Source organism: Botrytis sinoallii, assembly GCF_014898435.1.
Source record: "Botrytis sinoallii strain Bc 23 chromosome Unknown BSIN_001, whole genome shotgun sequence".
NCBI classification, from domain to species: Eukaryota; Fungi; Ascomycota; class Leotiomycetes; order Helotiales; family Sclerotiniaceae; genus Botrytis; species Botrytis sinoallii.
The window spans coordinates 2801937-2823091 of NW_024066028.1; the positions used below are offsets into that span (position 1 = coordinate 2801937).

Here is a 21155-nt window from a genome sequence, read left to right on the forward strand (position 1 = left end):
AGCTATTATAAGGATCGTTTTCTCGATCCGATCATTCTCCCTTTTGAGTCTGCATACTCCCGACGATCAGTGTTCGTGCTTCCACTAGGAGCAGAGCGCATTGTATTAGTGGAGCCTGTAGTGGGGCTTGCTGCCTCAGGCTTCATCTGAGTTTTCAGTGCATCAGTGTAAATTTTCTGCGTATTACTTTCTGACTGTAGTTGCTTTGTTGCAGGCTTTCTCCCTTGATCAAGGGTAGTCTCCGTTACTCCTAGCAGAGCAGAGATGATTGTGCTCTTAAACTTCGCGGCGAGTTTGTGTTGTTAGCCTTGGAACCCTTGTGCAAGCTTATCTGCTAGCACCACGAATACCTCGATTACCTTCCGTCTCTCCCCCTCTATCTTATCAATCCTTTCGAATCATTTCTTGATTATACCAAGGGCAGAGCCTGTGGGCGATCTTATAATTAATAGGGGCTGTATGCCAGCCCCTAAGGTATTAATAACTGCTTGGGGGGGGAGCGCCTCCTGGGTTGAGAAACCGCTCGGCACGCCAGGGGCGTGCATCGCTATCGACATGATGGGAGCCTTCTGTGGTTACAAGGTTTGATAGGATTAAGCCTGCCGGGGCAGGGGAAATAAATAAGGAGTATATGTGAATCGTCCCTTGGAAAGTTGAATTTGATATATACTTATGATGATATATAATCTGTATATTATCCATAAAGAATAATATTAAAACAGTTTGATTTGAGTTTGTGAAAAGATAGAGTTCTTTTTTGTATTAGTTTAGATCTAGATTCTTTAGTATTTTGTTAAAATCCTTAAATTATAATATAGGGGAATCTCAAAGACCATATAGTATATGATCAAGAACTATGTATTTATTTGATTCCTTGAATCTATTTGATAAATAGCAAATTACAAATATATCTAATAGATTCCTATAAGTATTAACAAATATATTAATAATATCAAATTACTTTATTTCTAGATCATATTTTGCTATTAGTATTATTATAATTCTAAATAATCTTTCAACAAATATTACGGTATAGATTAATTCGATTATATCTTTAGCTTGAAGATCATTATGAATAATTAGTCTAGCTCAATATTATATTAAGAATCTCTATTTATTGTATTTATATATAAATATCTATTATAATAATATAAAGGCAATTGATGTGTTTTATATATTGATTTTATATTATATTTTACAATTCTTCAGATTGTTGATTTTAATCTTATACTTATATTTAAATCATTTCTTTAAGAAGTGATTTTTGAGTTGATAATAATACTGAGGTGATTTGGATAATCCTGATAGATACAAGTTGGATAGTGTAAAAGAGTAGAAGGTGGTAGGGTCGTAAAGTAGTCCTTCGTAAATACCACAGATAAGTCACTGAGACGTAGTGCCTCCGGTGGAGGAGAGGAGGAGAAGGCTCTATATAGCGCGTCACAAAATGTATGAGAAGATGGGTGGGAACTGATTGCTTTCTCTAAACTACACAAAGAAGACCTATAAATACTAGCTACAGAAAGAGGTCACGTGACTAATACCAAGTTTCGCTCACATTCCTCCCTACATAAAAAGATTGATTATTCTGATCAAGTCAAAAGGAAAAAAAAAAAGCATATTCTGAAGGGAAGAGAAACAAGAAGAACAAGATGAGGAAAGATATAGGCATTGATATTCCTAGGAGCAACAACTCGTTGATCAGCTCTTGATATCAATCGATATAACTTTGCCGAATTTTAATAAAGTTATAATGAACTAGCAATTCAATAGTTTAAAGTTATCTCCAGGGCCCTTTATTGAATCTAATTGCTCCATCGACTTGAAGTTTCAACACTCTTGTCCTGTTTGTATCGCTTGGGAGTTCTTTTTTGTGTTTCAGATTCCGGTTTCTTTTCTGTCTCTAGGGTTCTATTACACTTAGGCCTCCTGTGTCTTAAAGTGTTTGAGGGTCCAGCTTTGGCCTTAGCCTGAACCTGAATCTGGGTTTTTATCCGGATCTTTATCTGGATTTTGACCTAAATCAGAATCAGAGTCCTCGTTATCACTAGACAGAATAAATCCGATTTCTCCTTTACTATCCGGTTCAATGTATATGCTTTTATGCTTACTCTCCAGGAGATTCTCAACAGTTTTCAAAGTAAGATTTGTCCTTATAACTTCTCTCAATAAGCTTAACATCGTCAAATACCTGTATAAGAGAAACTTTGGTAACTCTCGTGTACTTTTTGTACCACTAATCGAAATCCTGATCACTCATAATGAAAAATCTCATCGCTTTGTTGAGAATAGATATATCATCCCAAAAGAGTTCATCGACGAGAGCTTGCTCAACAGGGTTTTGCGAAGCTAAGTGATATTCAATCGGGAATCCGGGAATTTCATATTGCCCATTACCGGTAATGTGTTTATCGAAGATAGATTTCAAATCACGGTGGGCTTTCATGACGTCTTTATACTTCATTCCATTCCTGAGAATAGGATTTAAGCCGTTACCAGGAGCCAGTTTTACCGTGGTATATGGAATGATGGACATAGCAAACAGTCTATTTCCTTAGCCATTCATGCTTTGCCTGAAGTTTACCGGGTTACCACCAACAATAAGAGCCCAAAACATATTGCTCACTTCGTCGAATGTCCAGACTTGACTAGCTTAGTGTAGCCTGCATACTTCTTTTTCAAGGTTATATCTTGAAAGTACTCTTTTTCGAAGAGCCCACTAAATTTCCCAAAAGTTTTTTTGACAAGTTTACGCCATATTACATTTTGCGCGGCTTCCGCTTTCATCTTGCTATGACGAACTCTGTATATCGACTCGTTGACATCTTTGTTTGCCGAATGGACAACGTAATGCGGTGAGATCATCAGTATATGTTGTGTTGTCTTTTGCGTATAAGTTCTCTTGTATTGCTATGCACAAAGGTGTGATCAAAAGCTTTGCCGGTTTGTACAATAACTGTAGGAAAGGAATAGAAATCAAACGGAACTCTCGATTTATGCACTATAACGCAATATTTCGCCAAATTTTTAAATCTCGTCGGGAGGCTTGCTGTTAGGGGGAATAGTAATAATAGTGGGCGAAACTGAGGCTTATCTTTTCATAGTGGTTATAGTAGCAGTACATTTTCACGGATTCTTGAATCAACGGTGCAAAAGTCTCCCCGTGGAGGTGGAGATATCGTTCCTTTGATACGTAAGCGCCGATCTTGTGGACATCGGTCAACCCAGCCGGAGGAGCCTGTGCCAATGCTAGTGCAGCAGCATTTCGATTGACGGGTTTGAATTTGAGGACGCTAAAGAGTTTATCTCTCCACTCTTTGCTGGCTATAGGGCTTTCCTTGAACCAGTGGAAGTGCTTTTCGTGAATGCGGATATTGTCGATTCGATTCCGGTTCTTATACATATACCGAAGGCATTTGAGCAATACCTTTCGATTGACACGGGCCGCTTTGAGATTAAGAATACCAACGAGTTGGTGGATATAGTACCTATAAAGATTAGGAGGTATTTGACTAATTAGTATTATTATTACTTGTCAATCGATTTGCTTCGCAATATACTTCTCTTTGAGTATGTGAAACCAGTCCTAGAAGTTTAGTGCCTTCTGGCCATATTTATAGACTTTGGGTTGGGCGATATCTACCTCCTTTTTATCCTCTGATGCATCACTTTCCTTCTCTGGAAGATTACCTTATCGAAATACAATCTTGTTCATTAAGTATTCCTAAAGAGGCTCAATGTCTTCATCAACCACTAATATGCCGAATCTCTTCCACCTTTCCAGGTTGGTGACAATGTTTTCGGAGGGTGGAGGAAATAGAACATCTTGAAATTCAATGATAGAATTTCCAACGGGCGGGGTATCCTCGGAGTAGTTTATACTAACCTTTTCTAGTATATCAATTATGTTGTATCGGAGGTTAAGTTTACATCATTGCTTATCATCCCATTCAAAAGCAATATCGAAAAGATCTTTATTAAGAATCCTAAAGGTACTCTTGAATTTAAAAAGCATCAGATATCTATTGACCCGGATACCTACTTTTGATTTTGCCATCAGCCTACATATGAGTTCTCTGTTGACTAATTCCAGTATTGTCTCAGAATCGGCTATTCTAGCCAGTTTGGAGAGTTTATTCTGAAACTTGATTCTGTAAGTTATAATGAGGATTGTGGTAAACGTGATGCCTTTTTGAGAGCGATTTCAATATGTGCTAATCTTGCTAATAGCCTTTTGCCTCAACTCACAGGATTTTTCTACTCGTACAAGGATATCCTTATTATCGATCTTTATCTGCTTTGTTGTTATATACACCTTGATGTGTAGATTGTCTCGTAGGATTAGTATTATGGCTATTTCCGTTAGGATATCAGCTTTTGCCTTTTACGCTTCCACCCAGACATTGAATTCCATAAACTTTGTGTATTGAAGTTCCTTGGGAAGTCTTCGGATAGCCTCAAAAGTGTTCAACATGTTAATCAGTTGGGTGTTATTAACCATTATCACCACATTACATCGCATATATTATAGTTGGATATCCGAATATTGAATAACTAGATCCATATCTTCAGGCTGCTTGAGGTATTGTTATCTTCGGGTTGGTCCGTTATTGTGAAGGATTTTCGTGTAAAAGATAACTTTGCTAAAAAGTGGTAAAGTTATAGAGGCTTTTGAAATGATTAAAAAAGAGAATCGCTTTGAAGTAAACAGCAAGTGTTTTTCTTTAGATAAAATAAAGGATTATAATTGAGAAAAGAAGAAATCGTAAAGAAAAAAGAACTAATACGATATGAGAAGAATAAAGCGAATGTAGATAATCGATTTTGGGGAGAAAGGAAAGATATTTATCTCTTTGTAAAGAGCGTCTTTATCTAGCTTTTTTAATTCTCCTTATTCTTTTATAAAATGAGAGAGAAGGTATGCTCGGAGGTGAATTCCGAAAAAAAAAAAGATTTTGAAATTTTCAAACAAGGACAAGGACAAACACCCTTCCCCACCTAAATTTTTGACAAGCATTTACCCTTCCCGTTGTGCAGGGAAAAACGCTGTTCTTGTTGATGGATTGATAACCGGAATTTCCATAAATATGCGATTAAAACCTCCCGAGGTAGTTGTCGAGGCTTCAGGAGTTTCGTTTGTTTGTATATAATCCATCATTATTTCTGTGTTATTAAAGTATTGACCTATTCGATCCAATCAATGTGGTTTTAACAAGACTTTTAACAAATCCTCGTATTCCGATTGATTGTCCTTCTTCTCATTTCTTTCTTCGGAAATAGGCAGATATTTCCTTTCTCTTTTGACAAATTTCTTAAGGTGGGAACCTGTATAGGTTTCGTTAATTGAGATGCTATTTATTTCTTCCAGGGTGTAAACACTTTTGTTTGGGTTGGTAATCACTACTCGGTATAGTTCAAGCTACCAATATGTAAGTTTCCTTTCTCGTGATATATCAATTTTTGATTGTAGGTTGTATTGGAATATAATATTCCCTACCATAATATTTTTGTTTATCGCATTGTTGTCTTTGTTAAAACACGCTTTCCCATCCAAACAATAATGCTTTTTTTGGAGTACAGTTTCTTCTATATCAATATCCTATATTTCCAGTTGTCAAAAGCGTAATACTAACAGTTCCATTCGGGTTATCACAGATTTCCAATCAAAGATTCTCTAGGTGTAGAACCTTGTTTCGATAGGTAGTACTGGGTAGCGACCATAGATTATATAGAATGGGGTGAGATTAGTTGGTCGATATATTGTAACCCTATCGGCAAACAATATTGTATCGAAATGTCTAAGCCAACCTCCCTTCCCATTCATCACTTTGGATAATCCATCAGTAATAGGTTAGTGCCCTCTCTCAATTTGGCCATTTGCTTTAAAATTATACACGGAAATTTGTACTCGCTGTATGCTGTATTTTTTCAGGAAATATGTTATATGTGCTTTGTTTTCCAATCCTCCATCAATCAAAACCTTATCAAAAACGGAATGTCGATAAACAACATTCCAAATAAAAGCAGCCACAGCTTGTGAGGTCGTATTTCGAAATGCCTTTCCTTCTATTCATTCTAACAAATCATCTTTTAGAAGTACAAGATATTTGTAATTGTTGTTAGGAGGCATATATATGATATCTAAATCATATTTTTGCCAACATATATTTACCCATATAGAATATAAGGGCTCTTCTTGAAGGTTTGATTATCGAAATTGATAGTTTAAACAGGAATTAACAAATTTCTTAACAGTTTCGTATATCCCTGTTTAGTAATACAAACGGGATATCTTGTCAAAAGTGCTTTCCATACCTTTGTGCTCATATACCTTATATAGGTTTCCAATAAGTTTATTTTGTTCTTTCTGGTTATCAATCACCTTCCTTAAAGATAATTGTTTTATACCGATCTTGAAAAGGCAATTGTCGTGGATACAGAAACCGAAAGCTCTTTTCTTGAAGTTTTTAAAGGCTTCTTTTGTTATATCTTTAGGCTTTTGTAGTGTTATTAGGTATTTGGCTATTTCTTGACTGTCCTCATTGTAGGTTAATTTCAATATATAATTTTGCCGGTTTTTGGTAAAGTTATGAGGGACGAGGATATCTTGAATATTATTTAGCTCATCGATAATCTATTTATCAATATCGTTGTCTTGAGCTTTTTCTTGTTGAAGTTCGGACAAAGTATTTGGTCTATGGGAAAGTCTATCCACTACAATATGGGTTGTCCCTTTTATGTATCGAACTTCAAAGTCAAAGAACCTAATCCACACGATTCATTTTGTCACTAGCGCTCCTGAGAGGTCTGTTGCAGTTCTGTTCAATTGAGTAACGAGGACTTTAACATCGGTTTCAAGAATGAAATGAATTCTATACAAATTGTATTTATACTTTCGAAGGGCCTTAAGCACCCCTTTACATTCTCTTTTTGTAGCATCGTAGTTCTTTTCCGTATCATTCCACAAACCATTCTCAAACCTAGCTATTGTACGCTTATTATTGAATTCTTAACCTAAAGTTACACCCCAACCATCGAGACTAGCGTCTACACCTAAGACAATCATCCCGATAATCAAGGCATCTTCATAGTTTAATGGCATTAGGGCGGGGGGTTTAGTCAACTCAGCTTTCAGCAACTCTATAGCTCTCGTTTATTCTTTTGTCCAAACAAACTTTCAATCTTTCTTCAATAAGCAATACAACAATTCGGCTTTCTAAACGAATTTCTTAATCCATATACGGTAATACACACATACTCCCAGAAACATTCGTATTTCGGTAATATTCTTGGGTTCAGGTCAATCTATGATCCAAGCAATCTTCGATTGTTGTGGAATCCGTTCCTCAAAACCAACTATATATCCAACAATTTCTATACCATTATAACACCATTTTGATTTTGTATCAATCGAACATCCTGCCCTCTCTATACGCTCTAGAGTTTTGTCGATCCCTTAAATATGTTCAAAAATAAATTTTCGTACTCCAGAAACTACTTCCTCATTATCGAAGTTAGTCTTAAATCCCTTTATCCCTATATCGTCCAGGAACGGCATCGCTATTCCGGATACTAGATCACCCAAAATTTTCATAATGATTCTGTAGAATTGGGCGACGGAGTTTGTAGCACCTTGAGGTAGCGTGGTATAGCACAGCAATCCGAAAGGTATTTGAAACACAGTTATATCACAACTTTCCATAACTAATGGAATCTGATCATAACCTGAAAAGAAATCGATTAAAGACACAACTCGATATCCTACGAAATTTTCCACAAAGGTATCAATGTTCGGAGATAAGTTAGCATCTCTAATCGAGTATTTATTGAGTTCTACCACTACATTTATTAGTTGATAAATATTAGAAGTCTTTTTTTTAACTAAAAACTATGGATTTTTATAAAGACTATCCACATACTCGAGAACTTCTTGGTTTATTCTCTTACAAAGCATTTTCGAAACAGTTTCAACTAGAGCTTTTGGAATTGGAAAATCAGGTGTTTGTCATGCTTTGTAAGGGACAGTTCGGATTTTCTGTAAAGGGACTACTTTTTCCTGTATGCGTTCTATATAAATCTAATCAAAAGTGAGAGCTCCTTTTCGGTTTAGCAAACATGCGAATAGTAGTTCTTATTCCTAAGCAGAAAGTATTTCCCTAAAGTCAATCTCTTTTCGTTTTTCTAAAATTAATCAATAGCCTTCCGGTTCTTTATTGAATCGAGGGATAAGATAATCTTTCTATTTCCCTAACGAATACAGGTAAGGATTTCGTTCTCTATACCTTTCTAGCTAATCGCTTTTTCCTTTTGGTCTTTTACCTGTCAAGTTCCCAGGTTAACTTGAAGGAAGCACCTTGATCGCCTTATTCTTGTACAGAATGTTGATACGTAACCTAATATAATTTTGCTAGATTTTGGCAAAGTTATATCTTGATAAGGAACTCATATTCATTCTGATATACTACCCTTTGAGAGCATTAGACTCTAGTTTCCTGTAAAGTGAAAAGGAACGGAAGTCTTTTGCTCAGTGTATTATATGTTTGTTTGGTTCTCTCTATTGTTGTTTACAACTGTAATGTATTGGCTTTCATTTTTGTATGCAAAGGTAATTTTATCTGTAATAATCTATGGCATTCTCAAAAGTAAATCATTACATACGTTCTTTATTACAAATAGACTGACAATATTTGATATGTTATCGAGAGATACTCGCACGTCCTTACAAAGTCCTCTAATACTTGTTTCTATAAGGCTAATACCAACAACCATAACTTGTACTAGGCTTATCGGGAGGTTCAGCTTCATTACTAAACCAGCATCGATTAAGTTAATTATCGATTCGGAATTTGGGATTGCTTTAATAAATCCATAACCATTAAAAGATATTCTAACATAAAAAAAAATCTTCCCTATCATCCTAAAAAGATATATTTATTGTATTGTAAATAGCTTCCGGATGAATTATCTCTAAAACTCCAACATATTCTACCAATTTAAAAAAAATGGGAAGTTCATTAATCATCTTTATCATAAAACTATCAAGTGCTGAAGGTCTTATTGGATTGTTTACCTTCATAGTCTATCTCTTCCATATGTTGGGGTATTTTTTAATAATGAAACCTATGGTAACTGGGATTTTGGTTAAAAGTATTTCTCGATTGACAGCTTCTATTGTGCTATAACCATTGTTCATTATATGGGAAATCATTCTCCACCTTGGTTTCTTGGTCTTGTTTAATACTTTTTCAACTATAATCTTTATGATAGGGTCTTCTGCATTGTAAGGTTGAGTATCTATAAAACTTTCTTGTATAGTACTCTGTGACGATGTATCAACGATAGGTTGTTAACAACTGAACTTAAGGATTTTATTTACAAATAAAATAAAAGGTTTTGAAGAGGTATTTGGGTATATTTTCGTTACCCTATCTGAGTTGTTGTGTGATGGTCTGCTTCGCCTTCTTTGTGTATCTTCTGTGGCATTAATATACTTTTGGATTGTATATATCTTATCATCCACTAGGGTATTAATTGGTTACCTTTTATATCCACAAATTACATAATCTCCTTATCTTTCTCAGGCTTCATCTAGTTATTTTAAAAAACTCGCATCCTGATTTTCTTGACTAGACTTGGGCTGCTCCTACTGTTATACATAACTGAAACAGGATTATCTGACTTATCCCTAGATCCCCAGTTCAATTGACCCATCTCGTCGTAATGTACAAATCCTCTTTCAATATATTCTTGGAAGATTGGATAATCTTTTTTAAGGTTGTATTCCTTATCTCCAGGCCATTTATTATTGTAACTATAGTATATCTTCTTGTAAACTAAGTATGCAGCTTCCAATATTTCGAGATTGGTAATAATATTATCGGTAACTGTATTGACAATAGTAGGGGGGAAAACCTAAATTGACTCACGGATTGCAATCTAAAATACTTTTATAGTACTAGGATCAAAAAGAATCCTTCTTGTCTCAATCTTTTCTCCAGCTCTAGATTCTACTATAGCTCATTCCTTCAGGAAGAATGTAAAATCTTTCAGGGCCTCAATCATTTTCTCTATCTCATTTACCCTTTGAATTACTGGAACTTTCTTTCTTTCTTGTGTTTTCTTGACTGGAGTAGCAGATTCCAGCAATTCATCGAAGTCAGAATCCTCGTTATCGCTGGCATTGAGGAGGACATATTGAGATTCAGATTCCGTATACTGTACCACCCAGTTATACACTCTGTTCCAATCCATTGTACTGGGTCGCTTCATGTCACATTTGATTGTAGTGATATACCTTCGAGAGACTTTGGGTTGTATATTTCTGAGGAAGAGTTCGGTGACTTTGCTCTTTGTCGAGGCTTTGTCTTTGATAAGTTGTTGTGCAATCTGATTAAATTGTTGAGTGTAGTGACCGAGGTTCTTAATTCCTGTGCCTCTCTCTTTTTTGTACTTTTTGGCAAGCTTTTGCAAATAGTTGTGGGAGTATATCTTCTGAATAAGGTCGTTGTTGAGATACTCTTTAAGAAAGGCAGGTTTGAAACGCTTCTCCCAGTTCCATCTTTCTGCTTGCTATTCCTTTATGGCTTTAATTTCCTTTCGAAGTGAGCGTTCCATTTGGAGAGGTATGTGTATACGGAAGTCTTCGGCTTGCATTCAATAATTCCGAAGAAGGTGTTCTATCCTCTCGCACCATTCAGTAGCATTAGAACCTTTGAACTATGGCATTCTAGTTATCTCAGAAAAAAGAACTAAAGGTACAAGAGCTTTGGAGAAGTAGTTTAAGCAGGCTGCGAGCTGTTTGGTATTGAGGTTTCCTTTTATCTGTTTTGGGTCGAAACTTTTGTCGGGTTTCTTGCCATCACTTGTTTTTCGATCAGCTGGAGCTGCACTTGGTTTCGGAGAGTCCTTTTCTTGGTTGTCAATACTGGTAGTGTCGATACCGAGTGATGAGTTTGAGGATTCAGATTCTGTAATGGATGGATTATCATTCCGAAACTTAGTTCCAAAATCGGGAGTAGATATGTTGTTGATTGATTGTTGTTCTGTATGGGACTGTGTTGGTATGATATGAGGAGTGATTGAGTAGTTGAATAAACAGCATTTCTGTGTACGATATAAGTATAGATTTTCTCATTCCCTTTTCTAATAACTTTGCCAAAATTCGGCAAAGTTATATTTTCTGTAACTTTTATTCCCTTAAACCTTATGAGAGGAAAAAGAAATAAAAAAATATGGTTTGGTATCTTGTTATGGGGAGCCTCAATTATGGGTTTCTTTTGGGAATACTTCTGGATATTCTGATCTTGAGCTGAATAAGTCTTTCCTATGAGTAGTTTTTTATTTAGGTTAAACAAAAATTCTCCTCCGATCTTACTATGGACTATTTTGAGTTTCTTGGAATAATCAGGTCCTACTTAGGTATAAGCGATATCGGAGGGCTAAAAGGTTTCTCAGAGAACTCAAAATTTTCTATGCCTGAGTATAGGGAGTGAATCTTGCCCAACCCTTTTTAGATTTACTTTATGAAAGAGAACTTTCCTTCTCAAATCAGATTGTTTATCCAGATTCCTGCGAGTACTGTCGAAAAGATTCCCATGAATTGTTTTTGTAGTCTTTCTGTAGTGATAAGATATAATCTATTCAAGGATAACACTATCCTGTTTCAAGCTTGTACAAGGCTACAGATCGGTTTTTGGAGGGGGGGATTGTTTTTCCCCCTCTCCATTTGTTATCGGACTAGTGTCGTCCGACTTTTCCGCAATACTGGGTAACTCCTCGTTCCCCCATTTCCTATCGACTTTTCCAAACCAATGACTTTCTGCTTTTTGAAGCAATTCAAGAGCTCAGGTTCGTATACAACTTCCTGACCTTTTAACGTTCTTCTCCCTACATAGGTCACCAATATAAAAAAGTAGAAGATGATAGGGTCGTAAAGTAGTCCTTCGTAAATACCACAGATAAGTCACTAAGACGTAGCGCCTCCGGCGGAGGAGAGGAGGAGAAGGCTCTACATAGCGCGTCACAAAACGTACAAGAAGATGGATAGGAACTGACTGCTTTCTCTAAACTACACAAAGAAGACCTATAAATACTAGCTACAGAAAGAGGTCACGTGACCAGTACCAAGTTTCGCTCACAATAGCTCCTCTAAGACTCCATTTTCAGATGCTTTAGAAGGGCTAGGTTTTATTCGTATAATGGAGGCAATCATACTATATATAATAACAAATAAGTATTCTTTTCTCTATATATCCATATTTAAATAACTAGGCCAAAATGTTGAATGGAAATCTTTGCTATAAAAATCACTTTCGAGTGATAAGTTTGTAATAAGAGTGTTTATAAGTATATGGTTACTTATTAACAGATTATTTTGTAATCTCTTTTGTTGTCGAGTTTGATAATAGTAATCTATAGATATATTGATATTAGAAATTATATTATCAAAATTAAAGAATTGATATTCAAATAGATTAAGAGTTAGGCAAGAAATTTCGATTTTCATAATCCTTTGTCTTTTGGGTTTTCAATTAGAAAGAAATGAAAATTGATTTTCCTTGAATTGATCGATTATACATATCAAAGGAGGTAATCTTTCTGGTGATATTACTTTCTCTACAACATAGATATTCATAATATCAATAGGATGAGTATCTGGATCGCTTTTGTACTCCCTGCGTATAACTTGGATAGCATTATCAGTATGCTCATAATCCATACTTTCTGGTTGATTATTATGATTGCTTGATAATATCGAAATAGAATTTGTAGATTCCTGTATTTGATTAGTAGTAATTCGTTCTTGAATTCAGTCTTTTATTTTTAAAACCTTTTTAGAATATAAAACCTTATACATACTACTACTTTCGATATTTATATATAAACTTCCACCCCCCAGAGATATTCCCAAATCTTGTTTGTTTTGAGGTATATCTGAAATGCATATAATGATATTAACAGAATTAATAGTAATATATATCAAAATTATTACATTATCACCTTGATTAACAATAGTACCATTAATATCAATTATTTACTGAATATCGAAAATTAATACAAATTGCTGTAGCTCTTGATTTATGTGTATATCGATAGTTTTATTTATTTAATCCATTTTGTATATTCTTTTCTTAAAGAAAATAACATTTTGAATAACAATGATCCACTTGAACTTGAATATCCAGATATAATAAATTGAAGAACCTGGTATATATCCGATAAGATATTCAATATTTGCTTTAAGGTTAGTTTTGTAAATTCTCTTATTTATATCTAGTTCTCTTTTCTTATCCAGAGGGTATGCCTTATATCTATATCAATATATTCTACTCCAGTTTGGATGGAGATCAACAATTAAGTGATCCGCGACCACTAGGGCAGATGATTATAGGTATTCATGAAACCAAGTATCCAGTATCTCATTTAAGGATTTGAATGATTGAGCTTTAAGAGGACTAATATTATATAAATAGATAGCAGCTTGCATTACTTCAACCTATAAAAGATCAGGTATGCCTGTGAAGATCTGTATCTTAATCTATTTAATGATTATCTCTTATTCTGCTTGTTTTAATCCTCCATTTGATTTATATATATTTAATAAAAATAACTCAAATTCAATACCTTCGGTTTTGATCCAATTTTCGAATATAATATTTCCTATAATACTAATAACTGAAGTATTGTTATCCTACTTGATACAAACTATTAAAAGACTATACTTTCTGAATACCAAAACAAGAAAGTTCTGAATTATATCGAACACTTTAAAATGAGTCTTTTGATATAATAAAAAGTTAAAGATCTTTTTACTAAATATATCCTTAATTATCAGGAGTTAGGATACTCTAGTATATATATATGGAAAATCGAATACATCCCATTGAATTTTATAGAAAGAATATAATAATTGAGATTCACTAGGAGCTTATAATATTATTTGCTTAGTATATATATATAAGTAATCAATATATTTAATTTTAATGAATCCTTTTATTTTCATATTCTTTACTAAAAAAACAAAATATTCAAGCACTTTTTTATTCAAATATCCTGATTATTTATACCAAAGTTTTACAGAATCCTCTTGAGATTTAAATAGATTCTTTAATTAGCGAAATAGTTATCTGATATTGATATTGATCATAGAATATATCAGAAGGTTTGGATTTATAGATATTATGCTTAGATTGATTAAATAGAAGGAAAGTGATTTGTGTGAAGGACTGTCATAAAAGGATTCAATTCTATCTTAGAATCTAAAACTAAAGAAGGAAGAAAAGAATAAGAAGAGAACTGTAAGGGCTCCGGACTATATACACCAATGAGTCACGTGCTAGGCTAAGGTCCTAGAAGCTAAGTGACTGAGAAAGGAACCTGAAAGGGACTGAATTGTCACAATTTGTATTCTAGAAATAAGAGATTATCTTTATAAATATAATAAATAATAATATAACTATTCTCAAGATTGCTTTTTTATAATATAGAGTTCATTTTTAAAAACCATATTCCTATATCTAAAAGTTTTGTTTTTGAAACAATAGTAATATAAAATTTAGAAATATATATAACATTTGAGAGAATTAGATTATCTTTTGAACCTTGAGATCTTTAGAGGATATTCTTGATTATATAAATACTTTATTCGATAATCTGAATTTTTATTGTTCTTATCTTAATATAATCTAATGCTAATAAAGGTATATATTTATATCTATCAAGAAGATTGATATTGTTAATAAGATATATAATGTTATTATTATCAAGTATAATATTATCAAAAAGTTGATGGAGTGGATTAGAGATAGTAGTGTAAATCCCGTGATTTGTAGAATCTTGAATGAGATAGGCTATTATTTTCGATTCAGGGTTTATTGAATTATATAATTGAGAGGTATTATCTTTTGAATTGATTTATCCCTTTTGCTTCCAGACTTTGTGTATATTTGACCATCAATCTTCCTTAATCCTTCCTTATATATCATTACATTCCTTTTCTATTAATAAGATTGAATTTCGGGAGTTGCATTTTCCGGTAAATGCGAATTCAACTAATTAGTATGTCTTGGGATAATGATTATCACCCGCCTTTTCATTTTTCCAATTAGATTCCGATTTACAAGGGTATTTATATTGATTAATTGCCTTTTTGAGACTTCCTCTCCAAGCATTGCTTTGCTTTTCTTACAGATTACTAGGATTATACTTAGATTCAAAATTGATTATCGAGAATATACCCTTGCCTTTAAATACTAAAAAATCCTAATAAATTAAATTATCAAAAATATCTTCAAATTACTTTAAAGAGTAATTGGGAATTTCAAATTGATTATTGAGTTCAATCTAAATGAGCATAATGCTTACTTAAGTAGGGAGTATATATATTTCTATAGCCTATAGAAAGTTAATAATTACTAAGTTATCCTTTATTTCAATATAATATGATTTGTGATAATATAAGTTTTAGTTTATTTGTTATACTATTTAATTAAATTAATTTGATTTATGGTTACTTATTGAAAAACATTTCGATATTTTTAAGCAATAGCAGATTTTGTTATTATAATAATAAGTACAAGCTTATTCTATAGCTTTTAAATGATTGTTTTGAATAATAAAGCTTTCCATTATTATTATTAAAAGTAAATTCTATAAGGTAGGATAAGTCCATTGTTTCTATAATCCATTTATAGATATCCTAATATAATTTATATATGATATTATATTTATTCCTTTAATAACAGTACTCTTCTTGAAGTACAAAGTATTCTACTGAGATATTTTAAAAGGTACTTGCTTTAGGCTTTATAGACTTAAGTATTAGCTTTTTAAAGGATTGTAATAGAGTTATTTTAATATTTCTTTCTGAATTCTTTTATTGAGATTGTTTATAAGTATTAAGATTAGCAAAATATTTTGCATTATTATTTAAATTATATTTTCTTATGAGATCGATAATCGTAATAAGCTTAGATGGGTTTTTAGTAAATCAGTCTTTTTTGTCAATAGGGATCAACTGGTAAAGAGTTTTTCTATCTTTCAAGGATTCTCTGGAACTGATCGGAGTGATCGAAATGGTCTTGGAATCAGATAGTTTGATGTTCTTTTAGATACCTTTCGATATATAGAGGTGTTGTAGATTCAGAAACCATTTTGACCAATGTTCATGAGTAATGAGTCTGGTGATTTCTGAGGAATTGAATTTAGATATAACGAGTTTGTAAAGATGAATAAGAAAGAGTATATATGAATCAGAGTGATCAAAAGATGTATATGAATAATAAGGGCATAGTATGAGTACCAACCAGGCTTATAACTATTACAGAGATAATAGCTATATCTAATAATTACTTTGATTAGGAGATAGGTATATAAAGTGATAATAAACTAGATTGACTTAAAGTGTGATTATAAGAATCATATTTGCTTTATATACCCTGATTAGATGATGGAGTTGCTTAATTAAGTATATAGGGTACACAAATGAACTGAGTGAAATAGTTTTAGTAATTATGGGAATGAGTACTCCGGAGGAGTACTAGGATTAATACCGTAGGGTTACACTATACGGTGAATTCCGTGACAAAGGTACTAAAATCAAGTTTGTTAAAAAGAATAAGATTCTGATCTTCAAATTATTTAGTTAATTGATTAGTATTTCTATTTTTCTTCGAAAAAGGATTTTATTATGGATGATGAGAATTAAAGTTGTCTAAGAAAATGATTTCTTATATAATTATTAAATTATATAAGTATTTTTCAATTATAAAGCTTTTTTCTTTAGCTTGATGAATTTTATTATAAATATTAATTATTTAAAAGGTTTTATTTTTATTTCAATAATCGAAGATCTGAATATCAGAATTTTTTAGAGAATCGGGAAAAAGGTTGATTGTGAATTAAAGGGTTTTTGAGATAGATAATAATGTTTGTAGTCAGTATTTGGATGTCATGGTACGGGTAAAGACTTATATTGTACTATAAGAGTAGAAGAGCTATGGAAAAGTGAAGCCCTACTTATAGAAAGTAGGGCGTGCTAGTATTCTATGCCTGAGACACGAAGGCAACTACAGATCATGTAGTTGGCGCCGTGATATTGGAATCGAATCTCGAAAGTGTTTATATGAAATTAGAGTGTATAATCGATCTTGTATTTGAATAATCATTTCCATTTTTGATAATACAAGGTTCTTAAATAATAATAAGATTGATATTGAGTTCTATTACAAGCTATAAAATGTTCTTTATAGCTTGTGAATTCCGATTAAAATTTATTTGAATGATTTGAATATTGATATGATTCATTAATAAGTATTGTTCGATTTTTGTTGAATAGCCTGATAGGTTTTGTATGTTTTGAATTTGCTGTATAATTCCCTTAGCAGTTCGAGTATTTTGCTGTTAAGTGTTGATAGAACTTTTCTTTAATATTATATATTATATACAAATATACTAATGTAATATACTTGTTTTTATATAAACTATAAAAAGGGTTTTTTCTATAATAAGCATTTTGATATCCAAACCCTTAACACTTTTGATATTATATAGTTGATTTCGATTTATAGAAGTTTTCTATTCTTATACTATTTCCAGCAATATATAATCGTTTTTGAATAGCTAATTCTGCTTCTGATTTTGTAGCAAAAGTAATAACTATAGCTCCCTCTTATTGATAAGCTCTTTTGGAAGCTGATGTAAATCAAAAGAGGGTTCCGATTAATTTGAAATCTGGATTAAAGGTTTTGATTTCCTTTAAAATAAAATCTATTTCTTTCAATCCTGAGAATTCTCTTATTAGGATTTTGTGGATAATAACTTTATATTATACTTAATCCTTTTGAATCCTCTCGAATTTAATAATATTATTCCAAATAGTTTTCTTTTCTAAAAGGAATTGTAATATAAAGAGATTGTTTGCTATAATAATGATATTGTTATTAAAGAATAGAGTAGTTACTATAATAACTGGCCCTTTAATTCCATTTTTTTGAAAGGCTTTGTTTATTTTGTTTCGAATAGTTAAGGAGAAGAAGAAAGTAGAGTTTGGGATTTCTAGTTTGATTAGGATTAGACATTTTTGAGTGATTTTAATCTTTTTGTTTATTGGAATAGATTTAATAGCTTTTCCTTTATTGATTAAATTCCATTCTTTTTCTTTTACTATAATTGTAAAAGTTGATTTAATTGGTATTATAGTAATTGGGATTGGGTTTTTGGTTAGTGTTTTAGCTTGGGATTCGATTTTTCGTATAGCTGATTCGAGGTGAGTAATTTAGGATATAATAATATTGAAGACTATAGTGAGCTTTTCTTTTTTGATATATTCTTTAAAGATCTCTAAGAGATTTAATAGCTTTAATTGCTTATTATATAATTGAGAAAGAATTGAGATTAGTATTATAAAATCTCTTGCTTTTAGGATTACTTTCTTTAATATAATTATTTTGTTTTGTATTCTAAATTGTTTATTCTAATTGCTAAAGAGTATTATAGAATATTGTTTTTTATTCTAATTAAATATATAAATAATATTAATTGTATTTTGAGTAATAAAGAGGTTATTAAGTAGATTGAACTTTTTAATTCTTTTTTTAGAATTGATTAGCTGATTGATTAGTAAATAGAGCTAGAGATTTCGAATTGAGGGTTTTCAGAAGATAAGGGAGGGTTTGAAGGTATTGGGATATTTAGAATAATAATAGGATAGTATTTGATATAATAGAGGCTTTAGAAGAAGTTTTTATTATAATTATATCCCTAAGTGTTAATGGATTATTAAGATAATTTATATTAAGAGTTTTATTCTTATTTGATAATTTGAAATAAAAATTTTATGCGAATTTTTGTATATGTTTTGTGTTTGGAATGCCGATAATAATATTATAACAATTACTAGTTAGAATTATTTGGGGGTAATTGCAATCAATTTGGTTTAATAACTATGATCTAAATCGATCGCGAAAGAGTCGTATTTCGAAGAAAAAGTTTGGGGAGTACAAAGTATGTGTTTGCATTGAGTATTTTACAAACATTTTTAAAATTTGAGGGGGCCCTCTCTACTGAGTCTACAGATATAGGATATAGAGCTGTAAAAAGAGCGAAAATTTCTCTTTACGATTGTAAAGTCGCTTCAGGCGAAAATTTCAGATTTGCTGGGATATTAAGCGTTCGAACCAGGGGAATTTTCTTGAACGAGAGGTGGAGGATATTGTAGAGAATGGCTTGAAATACTTTACTACTTGGGCATTCTCAAAGTAGGCGTGGAGGCAAAGATTATATCTTGAAGGAGATCAGACTTTCAATCCGAATATACTTTGTGGAAAGTATTCGCATATTTGTATTTACTAATAGAGAACCTGATCGATTCCTAGTTTTTTGAAATCTGAATAAACGAGCAGTACACTATAGCTACAGGCTCGGTGCTCGCTATAAAGTTTAATAACTAGTTCGAGGAATTTTACATGATTATTATAAATGAGTTTGTACACAGTTTATTTTATTTCATTTTTTTTTTCAAGATTCTCTAGTGAAATTAGAATGGAGTCTGTAATCTCGATAGTTTATATACTTATAGTCGATCTTTCCAGTATTCATGATAACGAAGTAGGAACTTGGTACAATACTAATTGAGGTCTGGGGATAATTTCGTTGGGCAAGTTGATATTGTTTAAAATGATGGGGAGGGATGGTTTTGAAGTCCTTGAATGTCAGTAAATTGGCAGCACCAGATTTTTACTTGATATCAGGCTCTTAATATCTTGTCTTGAGAGGATCGGGAAAGCTTAGATTGACCTGATATAGAGTTCGAAATATTTAAACTTAGACAAAGTTGTTGCGCACTTGGGTATGTGAATATCATCGAGAAAATCGACAATTCGTTTGCAATAACTGTGCTGTGGAAGAGAATTGTTCAGAAAGTATAAACACCTCGTGGAAGGAAGTCAACCAGGTTGCTAATTATTCGATACTCACCAGACAAGGACCTAGACATGAGAGAGCTAGAGAAGGATATCGAACTGTTTAGTCTATATACTCGATTTCTTTATGATTTCAAAAGCCTCCTTACGTAAACTCAATACTGAGAGAACCTCTTGCCCGAATGACATATTTCTCATACCCAAGATATTCGCTGTAAGATTTTCACAATTGCATTTAGAAAAGACAAGTCTTTCTGTGTTCATTTAGTATGCAGCATATAAGATTCCTTGGTTAGGGTTCTAGCTAAAAAGGGCCTAGAGCCTGGATACATGCTGTGAACTTGCGAGCGAACCAAAAGAGTGGAATCTAAGGTTCCACGACCTTCTCAAACAATACTTTACCAAATTTCTGAGATGGAACAAGACTCAGATAGTGTCGAGGCAGAACAAATGACAGATGTGGAGTCCAGAACTAACAAAGCCATCCGTCGAACACTCCTCATACCATCCCTTCGTTCTCTTCACTGACACCTAAACTGAGAACTGATTAAAAGTTAGCTTTGGGGAAAAAAAGGTACCTAGGCAAGATTTTCTTACATTGCTTAACATTCGTTCCAGTACCAGTTCTCGCCTTCATCCTCACATTGCTGCTTGAATTTTTCAACGTTGCCACCATAGGGGTCGCAGTAGTATTCGGCCCAGTGAGAACAGTAACAATCGTCCTCCTGAAGATTGTTACAAATCTTGTGGGTGACTTGCCACATCTCATCTACTGATTTGTCGGGATTCTTGCATCTATAGGCGTTGTCTCCGCAGGCGTATACAGTAGTGGTAGCAAGGAGGAATCCGAAATAGATGAGCTTCATAGTGAAAATTGTTGGGAGGGATTTTTTGTTCGATGTTGGGGAGATGTAATGCTTGTATGAATATCTGTTGAGATTTGAAGATGTGAGAGTTAGATGATGATTGATGGTTGTGATATGATGATCTAGGAAAGGGCTATTTATACACAGAGTATTTTGGCAAAAATGAAGCTCTAGGAGGTAAAATTTACTATGACGTCGTTATTTGCTGGCACTCTCACTCTGGCTCCAAGACAAGTCGCTGGTAAGACACGATGTGCATGGCGATAATCTTATTTTCTGCTGTTTGCCGATAATTTCAACTACCTCTGTCAAATTAAACTATTAGCAGCAAGTAGGACAGTAGAGCGATTATCGTTTCCATTTGTAGACC

The 21155-nt window shown here is 33.0% G+C and overlaps 1 protein-coding gene across 1 annotated transcript; it reads right to left on the reverse strand.

Annotated features, from left to right (window-relative positions):
- Positions 1-20521: 20521 nt before the first annotated feature.
- On the reverse strand, positions 20522-20785 carry EAF02_000619 (uncharacterized protein; the record flags this gene model as incomplete). Its single annotated transcript, XM_038896667.1, has 1 exon — positions 20522-20785. One exon carries the CDS (start codon positions 20783-20785, stop codon positions 20522-20524), a length of 264 nt encoding a protein of 87 aa, XP_038763526.1.
- Between the last annotated feature and the right edge of the window lie 370 nt (positions 20786-21155).